This window comes from Hippoglossus stenolepis, chromosome 10, assembly GCF_022539355.2.
Source record: "Hippoglossus stenolepis isolate QCI-W04-F060 chromosome 10, HSTE1.2, whole genome shotgun sequence".
Classification (NCBI taxonomy): Eukaryota; Metazoa; Chordata; class Actinopteri; order Pleuronectiformes; family Pleuronectidae; genus Hippoglossus; species Hippoglossus stenolepis.
Window position 1 is genome coordinate 8,027,575 of NC_061492.1, and position 16,977 is coordinate 8,044,551.

Below are 16,977 nucleotides of genomic sequence, written 5' to 3' on the forward strand. Positions count from 1 at the left end.
TTCACATTGCCCATCGACAAAATCAAAACCCTGCAGCAGGGACCATTCTTTATCATCGTTATTATCATCATTACTATTAATAATATCATTTTAAAATGCAGACATTGATTTGCCCTTGAAAGATATTTGTTAATGAGCCAATCTCTCTCTCTCTCTCTCTCTCTCTCTCTCTCTCTCTCTCTCTCTCTCTCTCTCTCTCTCTCTCCTCCTTTTGTCATTCAAGAGGAGGTGAGGCTGTCACTTGTGTTGCCTTGGAGACTCCAAATCAATAGCATCATGCTGCATCTCCTCGTCCATTCCCAATGAGATGGCTCCGCCGCTGCTATCGTCATCGAGCCTGAAGAGGAGGAGGAGGAGGAGGAGGTGGAGGTGGTGGAGGGCCACCTGCGCTCCGATTGGCTCCTGCCTGATAATGAGCTGCCATTGAGGATTTCAGGGAGGAGGTGTGTCTCCTCTCGGCTCCACGAGTGCACGCCTCTCCCGCATAAATACTCAACACAACTGTGGTGCGGATCAGACGCGCAATAAAAAGCAGTTGTTTGTTGTTTCCGAAGTGCCGCTGCGTGGTTTTTTGTTCGCACGCGGGTTCCTGTCTGTTTGCGTCGGAGCGGAGGAGAAGACGAGCGACACGAACAAGAAAGAAAGAAAGAAAGAAAGAAAGTAGAGAGAAGTCCACGGCTGTAATTGGCAGCAGGTGTGAATTCATGTCTGTATTCTCCCCGCAGATTTACTGGTGAGTTCTGCATCTTTTCCTCCTTTTTCCACTCTCACTTGTCTCTCCCCCATGTGTGCGCACTGGTTCCCTGTGCGTTGTTGCTCTGTGGAATACATGACGCACGCAAATAGCTGTGTTGTCTCTGCATGTGACAGGTATAAGAACAATGCAGCACATAGTTGTGGTGTGTGTGTGTGTGTGTGTGTGTGTGTGTGTGTGTGTGTGTGTGTGTGTGTGTGTGTGTGTGTGTGTGTGTGTGTGTGTGTGTGTGTGTGTGTGTGTGTGTGTGTGTGTGTGTGTGTGTGTGTGTGTGTGTGTGTGTGTGTGTGTGTGTGTGTGTGTGTGTGTGTTCGTTGATTTCCTCCTCTTTTTGTTTTGCTGCACCCACTCATCTTTCCCTTCATGAGGTTTTCTCTGGGGTGTTGCCCCTGAAATTGGAAATGTCACAGCACACATGGATCTGAAAAACAAGAGGAGGGAGAGGAGAGGAGGGAAGGGGGATCTGGGTGTCACCTTTTTTAATTTTAATTTCCATTAAGATATTTACCAAATTGTTTTCACGCTCCAGTTTGTACCAATTCTGAAAGGTCACCGTGGTCACACAGCTTCATTTTCGGGCCTCAGGGGTGAGAGGGATTATTCCACTTTTTCTTTTTAACCGTGAAACAAACACACACACTGACTTTACTGTGTCCTTTTTTAAACAAGTGAATGGAATGATACTCTGCTTTCAGCCCTTGGTCTTTAGTGCTGCAGGTGCAGTGCAATCGGAGAAGGATGGATGCACTCTGCTCCTATCTATTACTCCCGTGTCATTTTATCATCATCCCCTCTGACAGTCTGACTCCTTGCTGTTGTTGACACACGAGTACTGAGTGTGTCTTTGTGCTTTCAGATGTGTTCCTGTCTGTGTAGAGGATATGAGAGTTATTTTTTTAGACAAAGCTGTGTTCAAAACCTCAGCAGGCTTCAAGCCATCTCTAGCAGGAAGTTGACAATCAACCCTCTTTACTGGAACCAACTCTCTCCTGTTCTTACTCACAGTACGGGGCCACCCATCTCCATTCTTGTCATGTTCATTTTAATGAGAAAATTAAGATGCATCTGTTGCTTCAGTCTCGTTCCGAGGGCGTGATCGGAAACTTACCGAGCACGTTTTCAATTGGAGCTGCGAGTTTGATTAAAATATTCCATTGTCTGCACTGTGGCTTTCTGTCCGTGGAAAGAGGAAGACGTGTTCTCTCACAGCAGCAGCTGGAAGTCGCCCAACATAAATGATCTCTCTTACATACTGTTCTTAACATCATATATAGGAAACTTGCTGCAAGTTGCTGGGACATGTAAGGTAATTTTCACTCCTACGCACGCAAACACTGAGCCACGTCTGCAGCGACAAGCTCATTCCAAAAGAATCTGGATACGACCCATTCATTCCAACTCACTCCTTGGGGGGGGCGGGTGTCATGTCATACTCAGTCCCCCCACCCTCCCCACCCACCCAGAGCTCAGTGCTGGTGTGAAACGTCAGCGGCTTCACCCCTGTTTGACTGAGATTTATGATGGTGGTAGTAGTAAGAGCAGGGGGGGGGGACAATGTTGATAACGCAAGCTGCAGATTCCTCCTGTGGTGCAGGGGGCCACTCGGGGCTCCTGTCGGCCCCTCCAGCACAGCACAGGCCGTATAGCTTTAACCTGTGGAGACAGGTGGAAGACGCTGGTGTCAATCTTAGGTGAAGAAGATTGTATAATAGACATATTTTGACTGACAGGTGACGCAGATGGTTCTACAGGTGTCTTGTTAGTATGAGACTGCCGCCTATATAAGATCGTAGTGTGACGTAGAAGGAGTCTGGTGGTTTTATATAAGGAGGTGAAGCGGTTGTTAAACAGGAGGAGATGACTTCTCAAACTGTTTATCTGCTCCTCCTGGTCACTGGGTCAAACACCAGTGACTGTACAGAACACAGCTGATAACCAGAAAGTTTTCTGTTGTCGTCCCAGTGACCTTCAGTGTTGGGGAAAATCTGTTTGAAATGATGTCAACAGCTTTTAATGGGAATGGATGTAAAAAACTTTCAACACAATTCCCATGAATCAACAGTGAAACTTGCACGTAATGTTTTCAACAACATACAAATACATTACATTACATTTCCTGCCTTTTTTAAGTATTATTATCATCATGATCGTTTTTAAGTACATTTTTTGATCATGAAGACAAATTCTCTAGTTGTTATTATTTTTAGATTTACATGACCTGCTGGTTCTTTGTCCTGCCAGAGGGTGAATTTCTTTTGAAAAAGCACTTTAAAGGTCATCACCAATTTTAACTTGGCGCTTTCACACGGGCGCAGCTTTTAAAAGTATTGTATAAATAAATTCGAGTTCAGAGCTGCTGCAAAAACAGATTAGTTTTGGATTGATAATCTGCCAAAAAAAGTTCCCCAAAGATGAATACAAAATGTTCATGAAATCTACCATTTCTTTCCATCGCCATAAAAGATTTTCTCATATTGGTTGTTTTGTTTAACCAATAGTCTAAAACCGAAAGATATGAAAATGTATATCTGTTTTAGAGAAAGATAAATAAATCACCAAATATCCACATTGAAGAAGCTGGAACAAGTGAATCCAGTTGCTTTTTACAAATCGGTTAATAATTACATTTCTGTGCAAATCTAGGATGAATCTTTTTATTTATTTTTTTTACATTTGCACTGATTTCTCAGAGCATAATTCATGGATGTTGCTGAAAGATGTTTAGGGAACTGATGTGTTTCTGCAAATCCAAATAAAACCGATCTGGTGAATTTACATGTGGTTTCATCAAAGGACTGTTGGGCCTTGACGGGCGTAATCTCTCCGAGTGCCATTCTGGTTAACATGTCATTGATGACCTAAACCATCGACAGTTTCCACTCTCGACTTGTAATCCATCCAATGCCTGTTTTGGACGCATACCTGAGTGTCTCCTCCTCTTACCTGGCGTCCATCTGTCCTCTGGATGGACGAGGCATTAGGTCGCTGGCAGGACTGATGCAGGTATGCCTTATGCTGACTGGGCCAACAGGTGAGGGGGTTCACTGCCAGTTGCCACACCAGCCTATATATCAAATGATGGACATTTGTCTCGAAGATGTGTGTCTTCAGTCCGGACATTTTAAGTGCAGTGTAAGATGTGCAGCTTAGGAATCATCACGTTCCGGTGAGACTATAACAAATGTGCCAAAGATGCTGGTTAACTAGTGCTGTCCTACTTTTACAGATTGGTTACTTGCAGAACACTTAACATGCCATCTCTGTGAGTTGCTCCACTTTGGGAGAGAGAGGGACACGCTCAGCCCAGCTCGACACTTGAAGCCGTAACAGATATGACTGGAGTCGGTGTGTTTGTTTCCTCCCAGGTCGACTCGTTACTTGTGCAGCCCCACTTCCTCCTCATTGTGCCCCTTTATGTTTTATTAGGCCGATGTTCTGTTATTCTTAGCCGAGCAGGATGTTTATACGATCCCCGAACAGAAATATGACTGGCAAGGCCCGAGTGTTTATCTTTATTTCCCTTCCCTCCCTCCCTCCTTCTGCACAGGTCTTCACTGTCACGGCTCATCCCTCCGTCCCCTCCTCTGCTGCGTTTTGCATGCCTGACTCACATTATTTTTTTTCCATATTAAACCTTGCGAATCCTTCAAGCTGCGCTTTTTTTTTTTAATATGTATATTTTGGGATATCCCGCTATTGTTTTGGCTGAGTGGGCTGTGTGAACTGACTAAAGTGCAGTAAAGGTTAATATATGGTGATTAGGCTTTTCATTTTTCACATTTTTATATCCACCTGACACCCAGCTATGACGTCACTGTTTCCTTGTGAGAGCTACAAGGTGTGTGTGTGTGTGTGTGTGTGTGTGTGTGTGTGTGTGTGTGTGTGTGTGTGTGTGTGTGTGTGTGTGTGTGTGTGTGTGTGTGTGTGTGTGTGTGTGTGTGTGTGTGTGTGTGTGTGTGTGTGTGTGTGTGTGTGTGTGTGTGTGTGTGTGAATTTAGCGATTTTAATAATTGATGGCATTGTTAATTCTGCCTCTAAGACTACAAAAACAAAGTTGTGTGTGAACATAAAGCTAGGTTGTGTTGTGCACATAAATATTAAACTGAAAACATCATGAACTTTACTGACAGACTTTCAAAAGATTATACATTTACAATGTCAAAAAGTCCTGGGGCTCATCTGGAACTTTAATTTACAGAATCTGCGCTCGAATCCACACAAGTGACATTTACATAATGTTTAAATACAAAAACATTTAGTTTGGCACAGTTAGAAAACCCTAAAAGTTTCAGTAACACAGCAAATCTACCATTCGCTTTAAGTAAAGGCCGTAGCAGAAAAAAACCTTCGTGATTAGCTATTAATAAGACTTTAAATTCCTGAGAAATGTCTCTTTCCGTGTTTGTGTCCAACAACATCTGCCAGAATTTAAGTTGAACTCCATGTATTCTCACAGCAAAAATATCCAAAATATACAATAATTCATGTGTCGATAAACATGGAGATGAAGGATGAAGTATTCTTGATATACTGAGTTGAGTCATAAATGGAAACAGAAAGACAGAGCTGTGCTTTACTGAGGAATTCCCCATAAGCTCCTTGATGAAGAGTATTTTGAGCTTTTACTGTTTGTTTTTGAAGGACCTTCTGTTTGTCTTCTTCTGCTCTTGTCTAATGGACATCAAAGCAAAAGAGATTCAATTTACATGATCGCTCCTTATCTAAAAACAATGTTTGAGTCACTACCATGGAATAATTTTTTACTGCTACGCTGTGACATTTTTATTTTGTAGGTCAAAGCCCACACACATCTTTCCACAGCCCCCGAAAAACAAGTCCACTGGATCAGATAATGTGTTGGATGAGAGTGAGCTTCTTATTGTGTTCGCTTTTCTTTGTCCCATTTAACCAGTGACCACACAAACCACAAGCCTGCGGCCACTGACCACAGGGCTCGGGGCTTTAAATAGAGAGCGTGAGAAGGCCGCCCAGCATCTTGTCTCAAGTCTGTGTCTGTCATGGGACCCGCGTCATGTCAGTTTCAAAAGAAAATCTTCGCTGCAACAAAGCTGGAGAGTGGAAAGTGAATGCAGGGAACGTGGATAAACAGCCTCGTGTTACTTTCATCTAAAATGAGAAAGTTTGACCGGGCTTCGATGGAACAGAGTGCAAACCACAGCTCGCCCCTAGCACACTCTCACAATGACTGTGTTTCTCTGTTTGCTAGTGCAAGACCACATCATCCTGTATTTAGAAACGGTCACCTTACGCAAGCCGCATCATGAGCCGTGCAGCTTTGCAGTGCATTAGCACGGCAGAGCGTGGAATGAATGCTCTGTGTCTTGTGGTCAAGTTGTGTGGAATTGTATTAACAAAACTAGCACAAGTGCAGGGAACCAAAGTAACTTGTGTACATGTAGGATTCTTTAATGTCGTATGTGTGGTGGTATTTAAACATTTTTTTGTCACATGTGATCACTGACCCGTTTTAATAATCTTGATGTTAAGAGTCGTTTGGCGTCCCCAGATACAAATGGACTCCCCTAGTATATTTACTACAAAACCAATGGGGACTGCTATTATGCAAATTGGAAGGTTTTAATTAGGCACTTGAATATGGTCCATCTTCATTGTATCTGTACCCATAACTCCTCCTCTTCTTCCTCTTCCACCCCTGCAGCCCAGTGTTTGTGCCCAGCGGAGATATGACTGAGGTGATGATCAACACCACCCCCATGGAGGACATGAGGCTCAGCCCCAGCAAGGACAGACTCTCCTTCCAGGTATAGGACACACTCACGCGCACACACGTACATGATAGTGAAACGCTGCCTCTGGCCCAAATTCCCTACCCTTACATTTTTATACAAATGTAAATGTTTATCATGGACATTTTGTCTGTCTTCATCCATACATTATGGAGAACTGGACTGGAGCTGCCTCTGCAGATTGTGGAAATATCGTAACACTGTATATAAAGATGGATGACATGACTGCTCCCCTGAACTGGAGCCAAAGCATCTTGATTGTCACCTGGTGGCTGGATGCTGTATCTGTCCTAAATCCTGCCTCCATGTTATTGGTTGGGACAGTGTTTATTTTCTTTGGTTTCATTTTTGAATAGTGGGAAGAAGTGGAGACGCATTATCCATCTTTTATAAACGGTCTATAGTATAAATCTACAAGACCCCTGGACAAGCTCAAGTGTATAAAAAGACAGAAAATAACTAGGTTATACAGCGGTTTACAGTTATCCTATTTTTAACTTTGTAAAATTTTGGCGGTCACGGTTGCTCATTATTTTAAACATGCAGAGGAAATGAATGTAGTGGAAATTGTCTGTAATTTTCTGTGGCCCGTCACAAAAGTAAACCCCTTCAGATTGAGACGGATGAGAGACGCAGCCATCAGGTGCTCCTGACAAGTTGCTTCCTGCTGCTTTGTTTTTACTGTCCGCTCAACACGGCCCTGTTGGAAACAAAACCACTTAAACTCACAGCTGCTTGACTTTAGTTTCACATTTGTGCCCAGGGTGAAAGAGCTTCATCAATTTCATCATCATTTGCCGTAAAATGGTTTAAGTAACATTTATGGTCATGGGTGCTGAATAATTCTGAAGTAAATGGGCCACCTGCTGGGGCTTTTACAACCCCCAGGACAAAAAGGTTGTTTTCTGCTGAGGGATGAATCGATTCATACAAGATGAAGATACAATTCAATCATTTGTCTGAAAGCTGCATCGATCGTACAAACCGTTACAATGACCCGCTGATGCCATGCTGTATGCAGACGTTGACTCAGAGGATGTAGACTGACCCAAAAGGAAAAGGCTGGCTTCCTCTCCCAGTTCACAGCCCAGCTGTGAGTCTGTCTGAGGATGAGAGGAGGGCGGAGCGGAAGAAATGCGGGGTGCCAACGTGCCACTCTTCCACTCTTCCATCTCCACTCCCCCATTTTAGTTGTTTTGCCTAAGGTCCCAGCCATAGCTCAGAGATGCACTGTAGGAAGCAGTGATACTACACTGTCACTCTCTCCATGACGGGTGCCAGGGGCTTTGACACAAATTGTGTGACCATTTAATTGCAGCTGCACCTATAGTATTGGATATGAATGTGACCTACAAGTGGAAAAGAATGAGTAAAAAAAACACTTTTTCTTTTATCATCTCAAAGAGCAATGTCATGATTCAGGCGTATAGTGTGCATCCCCCCCCTCCCAACGTGAACACACACCCCAGAAGATCCTGAAATAGCCGGCATTGTGCCTGGCTGATGATGTGTCGTTGCTTCCTGCCACTGGAAGTGAAACAAGTTATGACATGTGCGAGCTGAGGGTCCAAAGGCAAGGTCACTCCTCGCTGCCTAGCTCCCCTTGGTGCTGACGCACAGTGAGGTTTGGCCGCGCAGGCGTTGATACATGCAGGCATTAGACAAGAACACAGGCATGTTCATACACATCATCACACACCAGCTCATTTAAAAAGCAAGCGATCGTCCCGTACGTACTTTCATAACCCAACAAATTCCCAAATTCTCAGGGGATATTTAAAGCTTATGGTCTTTTGTTTGTTTATTTTTTTTCTTCCTCCTCCGATCTCATCTTCCTCACAGCTGGATCCCCTTTATCTCTTTATTGTCTCTGTCTCTCTCCTGCCTCATCTAATGCTTTCTTTCCATTTGGCTCTTTGCCCAGACGGTGACATTGCCGGCCCCCATACTCCCTCCGCCAATGTCTTGGAGTGAAATATTCAGGTCTAAAAATATTCGTCCACTTTATCCAAACAACAGCAGAGGAAAAAATGCTGTTCTTGGACCAGGAGTGGCAGGCAAATTTTTTTTTCTCCCCCTCTGGGCCATTTCTCCGGTTTCTGAGAACAGAGAAAATCTGAGGTAGATGTCCGATCTTGCCAGAGTAGGGAGTGCATGTAATCTCTCTTGTCAGAATATCTCTCATGCCCTTCAGCTTCGATTCAAATACTGGAGAGTGGCACCCTGCATTCCTATAAGCACACGGAGCAGTCTGGATTCGCCCATGCCTCCGTGTTCTTTCCAAAATCTGTTTTGTTTTTCTCTGACACCGTTTTCACAGGACTATAAAGCGTTCAACCTTAACATGTAATTTGGATGGACATTCTTTTCAGACACATCATGTCCCAGCAAACCTTTCACCTTTTGTTAGGTTTCACCTTACCGATTCGAAATGCTATGATTACACTCTTGTATAATCTTCTGAGTAGAGGCTGACGTGGTACTGAATGAGTTTATAAGCAGCTACAAGCTGCTTGGCACGATGCCTCGCGGACTATTTCGATTATACATGATGCGGCATTTACTGTAGGTTCTCGCTAGACGGCCTCTGATGTAACTCGTCCCAGTGCAGTGTATTTTTTTGGGTAAGCCCCTGTTTGTGTTAATGAAAGATTCTTAACTGGCGTTTCACCCTTGTCTCTCCTTCAGATATTCCCCGACCCCTCAGACTTCGACCGCTGCTGCAAGCTCAAAGATCGCCTGCCGTCCATCGTGGTTGAGCCGACCGAGGGAGAGGTCGAGAGCGGAGAGCTTCGCTGGCCGCCGGAGGAGTTCCTCATCAGTGCCGAGGATGAAGAGGAGGAGGAGGACGACGATGAAGAGGGGGAGGAACACAATAATGGCAGCATCCAAAATGGACAGGCCACGCAGAATACTCAGCACTAGAGGCCGCGCTGAGGCACCCACGCTCTCCTGTTCTGTTTCTTTCTGGTCCACTCTCCCTGTCACACACTGGTTACACTTCACCTCAGCACTCGGCAGACTGATACCTGGCGGACGCACGTGCAGTGTCTCGTGATGCCATCTCGCTGCCCTCGACACCAAAGCATCACTCCTGCAAGAGAAATCAACACAAACACACACGTTCTCACAATAATTTATCCTCCTGGACTCAAACGCACCCAAACTGACTTGAAAAGAACTCACACACACACCTCTCTCTAACACACACCCACTTCCTACCATGCCTCCCTACCACTGTGTGTGTCTCGGCCCAGAACGGATGTCCCGTGTGACAGCGGCAGCTCAGTGCCTCACGGACAGGTCTTATGCTGCGGGGGCACTACCGCTCTGTACCTTACTCCAAAATGGCCGGCTTCATGACCCCAGAGACTTTATACTCGCATACAGATCCAATTGTGGTACCCGTGTGGGATTATTGTCTACAGCTCACTGTTTCGGTTTCTGGATTGATATGATTATTGTGATTGCCACGGCTGTCCATAGATTTGTTTTGTTTCTGAGGAGAAGTTTGGTGATTTGCCTTTGTGGGGTATTTTGTGCAAAAATGTTACTTGGGTTTTATTTGGTTTTGCCCCATCACAGGATTTGTTTAAGTTAAATATATAAATTTTTGGCCTGCATTTACAATAAAAAGGCAAAATTTAATCATATTTAATGGATTAGGTGAAAGTTAAAGAGGGAGAAAAACGGTTATTAATACTTGCATCATAAATTAATTTAGGACACAGTCATGCAATGATGTTGGCCTCCTGTAATCATGAGACAAACTGCAGGTCAATGACGAAGCAAAGATTCCAACACTGGAAATGTGACGTAAGCAGCTTGTCCCGAAGGCGAACGCTCGCTAACCACGAGGGGAGATTGAAAATGTACAGCCCGATGAAGGAGGTGTAAATACTCGTTCCCCTGAGGCCTTTTTTTGTTGTTAGTTTTTCTTCTCAGTATCGCTCTGAGCTGAACACATCTGAATAGAAAGTTTCTCTTTCCTGGTCTTCCTGGTTTTTTTTTTTTGTTTTTTTGTTTTTGAAGACAGCTGTATGTCTAACGTTGTGAAGTTCAGCTCACGGGGAAATTCAGACTGTAGGACGAAGTTCACAAACAAGGATACGGACTGTATCTGACACAGTATTAAAAGAGTTAGGTCCTGTTAGTGGGGAAATCTCATTCGCTCTCATTTTATTCACCTGTATTAAAACTGTGGTGGGGTTGGGGTATTTTTTTTCTTTTTACTTTTTGAATCGCAACAAACTGTTTGTGAAAAGTCTTGTCGGTCAATACGTGGATCTGTGAATCTGAAAAACTGTCGTACAAGCATGACTGATGTACTATGTCCCTGTTCTCTTTTTCGTAGTTTCTCATTTGAGTGGCATTAGGGCTGTGTACAAAACATCTCTCTCTTCGTCCGTCACCCACAGGTCCCACATTGTTTTTGTAAAGCTCAGGGAGATTAGCCGCCATCTTTCTCTTGTTTTTTTTGTATTTAGACCACTTTTCTCTGTAACAATTACAGAGGCTGTAAATAAACATTTGAATTTGCTATCCAACTGTGTGACAATATTTGACTGAAGCGTAACTACAGTTTTTTATGGTACAAGATTAAGTGAGTGTTTAGAACCGTGGGGTTTTCCTCCAGCGTGTTTAAAGTATTGTTTCCGAGAGCCTTTTCATTTTGTGTATGCTTTCATTTTCCTTTGTGAATCTCCCCCCCCTCACTCACTTTGCCTGCAGCGGTTTGAGAAAAAGCAGTATTACTTCCTGCGCGGTGCTCATGTCTTTGCACAGAATCTCTCCACGAATGCAGATGCACGTATCGTATATAGAAGCGAGAACAGGCCACATGCTACTTCCTCTTCAGCACGCACACAAAGAATCACAATCTGACTCTTAGCAACAACAAAATCTTAAAACTCCACTCTGAAGCTTTATTTTTATATCCCTAAAACGTAACACATTTAAAATATTACACAATGCCACCCGGTTATATATAGAGAGCACTGGTTTGACCCAGCAATCTTTCAGCTTTACAATTACACAAGTATTAGGGATAGTGTGGGGAATAGAAGCCTGTTGAAGCAGCTCCTCACGCTCTGCCCATAAACACTCACCACAATGATGCAGGACTAATAAAATGTGGTTGAGTGGAACAGCTCTAATGGGGAACTGGGGGACTTTACAGGAATAAACAGAAACCTTTCTGATCACGGTTACAATGGAAACGTCTGAGGTGATTTGCTGCTACGTTCTGTATTAGCGACCCAGCGGGTCAAGTTTGATTGCCCAGTACCGGGAACAGTCCATCAGAGCTGCTGCGGTATGGACTTCAGGGGCCTAAAGGATTGGCCAAGGTGAAACTTTCAGGGCCTTAAAGTCGCTTCCTGGAAAAAAAACAATGAACTGACATTCTACTCTGCTTCCTCTTTCCTTAAAAAAAAAAAGAAGCTGTATAAAGAGTTATTAATACCCCCCAGGCTTATGGTAGAATAGTGGTCAGCGGCAGTGAGCGTGTGGCCGTAGTGGCTTTAGTTCTGGGCCAGAAAACGAAATGTCCTCTGTCCCTTTTCTTAATGACTGTTTTTTGATCTCAGTGGAAAATGCCATGAGATCACGGAAAGAAGAAGTCATCAGAAGTTAGAGAAGGACAGAGCGCGGCCCCTTGAGAGTGCGACCGACCCTGCGTCCACCTACTCAAGCATGTGACATCAGTCGGTAACCTCTGAACTTGTGCCGTCTTGCAGATATTGCTGGAGAAAGCAATATGCTTCGGCATTAATAAAGAAAAGTCCTGTATTTCGGAGGCTTTAGAAGATATCGGAGGAAGCCCTGGAGCATCTTTCCTTTGCTTTTATACATTTCGAGAGGCTCTTATGTTTAGTTCCCCTTCTTCACCCAGAACCTCAGTTAATTAACTTGGGTTCACAGGAGTTCAACGTATTCTAACATTCATAAAATAATCTTGTTTTAAACTTTACCATCATCTTTGAGTTGCTGGTAGTTAACACCAATAAAGATCTAACTTTAAAGGACCTATTTTCCTTATAATCTTCTTTTTATCATCATCGATCATGATCTTCTAACAATTTATAAATTAAGCTTTTTATATGTTTCGAATCTCACTTGTTGGTTTGTTTGCATATGTTGCCAAGCCAATATCAACCTAATCTGATCACAGCACAACCGCAGAGTCCTGCTAGGGCAGATTAGCTGAGTTTTTCTTATTTAATAGAAGTTATATATAGACTATTTGGACAGATGATAATATTTTCTTGTCCACCAAGAACTTGATGAACTCTCATGTCTTCATGATATTGTCCAGCTGAAGCCAAAGACCAGGGGTCTAACTTGAGACAACATCAGGCAAAATATGTTCCTATCAACACATATAAAACTCATTAGCATTTTAACTCTAACTATAAAATAATCTAAACCCACCATCTACTGGCTCAAACGTGATATTTTCCGGACCAACGACCGCTATCAATCTTTTTATGCAGTTCTCGGCAGAAGCATGAATAAGCATATTTCCCCAAACTACTCCATTACAATCTAAATAAATAACTCCTACAGACGTTTTCTCCCCTGAGTTTAAACTCGATAGCTTATTTAGTCATGGCTGTTTCACGTTACAAGGAAACATTCTCGATTTGTCATCAAGTTTTTCCGAGGATTAACTCATACATTCCCATATGGATGTGCCCCATTGTGGTTGATGTCACTCTAGATTTTAACCACTTTATCTCTTGTGTAAAAGTCTTTATACTGTAAAGCTGCTCATTAACAACCTGGTGGTCCCGTGTGACAGCGTTCATTCTGCAACTGGCAGGACAAGTAGCTCTGGGTTCTCTGTGACATACGGGAACAAGGAGAGTGTCTGGCACACCATTGTTGGCACCGTATCTCTGAGAGCGTGCGCGCCTGCGATGTATTAAAACCGTTGTTAGGGTCCTCTGAGTGAAGTCACTGATAGCTCTTCTCGCTCATTCTTGGAATTCTTTCCGATGGAAACAATCCCATCGCTGATCCCAGTGTGTCAGCGGAGTCTGACCTGCCAACCCCTGAATTCTCCCCGACTCCCAACTATAGTCCACATTAACACTGTTTCACTGTCACTCCTCCACACATAAACTCACACCAACCCCTGCATGTGCCATAACATAACCCCCCCCCCACTCCCCCTCTAGTCTTAAGTGTCAGGAGGAGAAAAATAATGCTTATCCTCTGAACTCATTTTCCACTCCTTTGCCATTTTTTTTACCCTTCTCTCCAATATCCTTGTTTTCTTGTTCTTTCTATTTTTCGCTGTCCCAGACTTTTATCCCGTTCTGTTGTTTCAGCGAGTTTCCCATACTTACATGACAGGAGACATGTACTCTGCATTCCCACAGAGCAGGTTATGTAATTTAAGTTAACATTTCATCATAAACACTGCCCTTGTTCCTATAACCTTGCTATTTTAGTGCTGCAACCTTATTGTGTAAGCCCCCACAAAGGTTTATCCTGTGTGTGCATGCAAAACCGCATCTGTGTGTTTGTGCAAAGTGTGCAAACAGGCCGCATGCGCTCTGAGGTTTCATGTATAACCGTGTCTGTTATTATGAGCGCCGTGTGCGTAAGGGAAAGATTCTTTTCCCATGGTTCCTCAAGTGTGAGAAGAAAGCAGAGCTCTCAGGACATGGAGCAAAAAAACTCTGCTGGTTATTTATAACCTGTCTGGAGACGGCCCACTGAGCGTAGACACATATCTGGCACTGTCAACAGGAGAAGAGCTAGAATAAGATACGCTGAGAAGCACACAACAGGGAGGATTAGAAGGTGAAGGAGTCAGGGGAAGGGAAAAAGAAGGATGTGGAAGAGGTAGAGAACACCTACAGGGGAACGTGGGTAAATCACAGATCCCAGACTGGATGTCTCCCTCGGTGGCCAATGTAGATAAGACGTAGTGACATAAGGTAAAATGCAGCCACGGCATAAACGACACTTGGGAACCTGCTTGGTGTTATGATGCCCTCATAAAAATTTTACAACTCAGGACTACTGTACTTTCCAAATGACATCAAGAGCAACAGGGATTGCGTCGGAGCTCCAGAAGTCTGAGACAAATCATTTTTTGTCCTCACAGCGCCACGTGAGATCCAGCAACAGTTGAGCTGAAATGATTGCTATTCACAACAAAGCCTCCTCAACTTCACAATTAATCAGACTCAGGCACACACTGAATGCCAAACTGCACGTCTGCACACCGGCCTTCGAGGACATAATGCAACTGCACATATTTCGATGGATGAGTCTGATCACCCTGGGACTCGTTCTGTATTTAACACGGTGATCTCCAGCTACGTATCCATCTCATCCTCCAGCTTTTTAAAGCTTCGATCAATACACGTCTGCCTCGTACTGTAGTTTTTGTGTGTTAATGTGCAAAGCCACAGGCTGCCGCTCCTCCGTTTTTTGGTATAAATAGACATTTTATGGCCCCGCCACTGTAATCCTTATTGCCTCGAGACCGGGGCTGGAAAAGGAGAAAGAAAAGGGAGACAGGATCGGAAACACACAGACGGAGATAAAGGATGCAAAACCAGTTACAGTAAAAAAAGAAAAACAAGACAGGAATGTCAGGTGCTGTCAAGTGCAAGGGTGAGATGTGATGTCAGTGTGAGAAGGAACTTCACTGAAAGACAAGTTAAATCATCCGTGGCCTCTTTTGAATGTTCAAGAAAAGGAGCTCAAGTTCATGAGAGGCAAGAATGTTTTAAAAAAGCAAACTGGATGAGTTCTTTTCTCAATAAAGCCTTGTTAAGGGGCTAAAAATAGTCTCAAAATAAACCAAAACAATGCCCGAAAAAAGTCACTGTCTCCCTCATGGACTTACATAAGTGGAACGGCATGTCCAACGAGAATTAACCTCGCTGGTCCCTGCATTTATCTGCTAATTGGATGTGAGCGCTCACTTGAATTTAACTTGGCCGACCTCCTGTGTTGTCTCTATCAGTGAATATAACTTAAGTGAGCATGTTTTCTATCTTTTGGTGGATTAGAGCGAATGTGATTCTTACCGCAGGGCTCAGATATTTGGAATTCTTAAAGGTAGTATGATTAGGAGCGCTTGATCATATTGCTTTGGCCAAATTATCTCGGACAAGCGTCATTAATCATGGGGATGTGCTTCACTTTTGAAGGTGAGTTGGCATCAAACTGTAAAAAAAAAAAAAAGAAATCAGAGCTTGTTTCGGTGCAGAGTTTTTCCGATCCCCTCTGAAGTGATGCGTTGACCCTTGAGAAGTTTATACTGATAAAGCTATACAGTTCACTCAGTCGCTCAGATAGAGTGCATGCCATAGGGAGCAGGTCATGGAAAAGTCTTGAGTTTGACTAAGTGCACTCTCTCTCTTTTACCCCTGTCTGTCAGTCCTCGTCTACCTCACTCAGCCACGCACACGCAGCCACACACACCCAACCCAGTCCATGTGCATGCTCGGATACACTCAGACACGTCGACCGGTCCGAGCACTCGCACATCACTGAATGCTGAGGTAATTTGTAACAGTAGAACGGCTCATGACGGTGGGTAAGAGAAACATATGACACATGCTGGGATTTACACTACTTTAAAAGGCCATGTCGGGAGACTCGGTCAATACCAGGCCCTGACGTTTGAACGAGTTCTGACTGATTAGCAGCCCCGGGATCTTGGGGTGGAGCACTGCAACGTGAGCAAAGCTCCCTTGAGCGCACAACAAGTACTTACAAGTATAGTGTAGGTGTAGCTCTAAGTGTTTGCAGACATTTAGGCCACAGCAGAGGTTAACTTCCTGAAATGAAGTGGGTGGGGTCTTGAATGATCGAAAATATCAGCTCCCGACTGGGAAGATTCTCGTGAACGCCATCACAAGTTGGTCCAGCAACTCGGAAAGTCTGTGGTACACGAGTTGCCGAGCTGCTGACGTCATCACCTATGAAACAATTATCATCATTTTACAGTCAGCTTTAAATAGCAGCATATTTGTTAAATGTTATATTTTTGTCACCTGCAATCTGTATGTCTGTCTCTCATTAGAGCCCAAAACCACTTTTTGACCAATACAGATATTTATTTGATTAATGTGCACGTTTGAAATGTGTCTGTTGCACCAGATCCTTTTTCTTTGCTCTTAGTTATCAAGCAAATATTGAAAAGAGGTGTCGAGGTGTTGTTTAAACGCTCTGCATATATAAATACAACACATTTTGAAGTTCACAGCTTATTCACTCTTTAAATCTAAAGGTATAAATGATGAACTTCTCCTTGGTGTAGTATTGTAGTCTTGTGCTGTTTCTTTTTTTATTGTGCTGTTAATTATCTTTTTATCATCTTTTTTATTGTCTTCTTTATTATTTTCTTATCACCTTTTTATTTAATTATATTTATTGTCCCTTAACTGCTTTTATGTGATCAAGTTTGTATGTGACAAACCTCAG

At 43.5% G+C, this 16,977-nt stretch overlaps 1 protein-coding gene across 1 annotated transcript; it reads left to right on the forward strand.

The window, feature by feature from the left end:
• Positions 1–470: 470 nt before the first annotated feature.
• On the forward strand, positions 471–11,069 carry lbh (LBH regulator of WNT signaling pathway). The gene is made up of 3 exons (XM_035168892.2): positions 471–733; positions 6,435–6,537; positions 9,211–11,069. The coding sequence occupies exons 1-3, from the start codon at positions 705–707 to the stop codon at positions 9,445–9,447; spliced, it is 369 nt and encodes a 122-aa protein (XP_035024783.1). The 5' UTR covers positions 471–704; the 3' UTR covers positions 9,448–11,069.
• Positions 11,070–16,977: the final 5,908 nt, after the last annotated feature.

Excerpts from the sequence above, each read along its gene's own strand:
- lbh (XM_035168892.2), top strand. The coding sequence starts at position 705 with ATGTCTGTATTCTCCCCGCAGATTTACTG. Across the intron at positions 734-6,434 it reads TTCTCCCCGCAGATTTACTG|CCCAGTGTTTGTGCCCAGCG; the intron begins GTGAGTTCTGCA and ends CCACCCCTGCAG. Across the intron at positions 6,538-9,210 it reads AGGACAGACTCTCCTTCCAG|ATATTCCCCGACCCCTCAGA; the intron begins GTATAGGACACA and ends TCTCTCCTTCAG.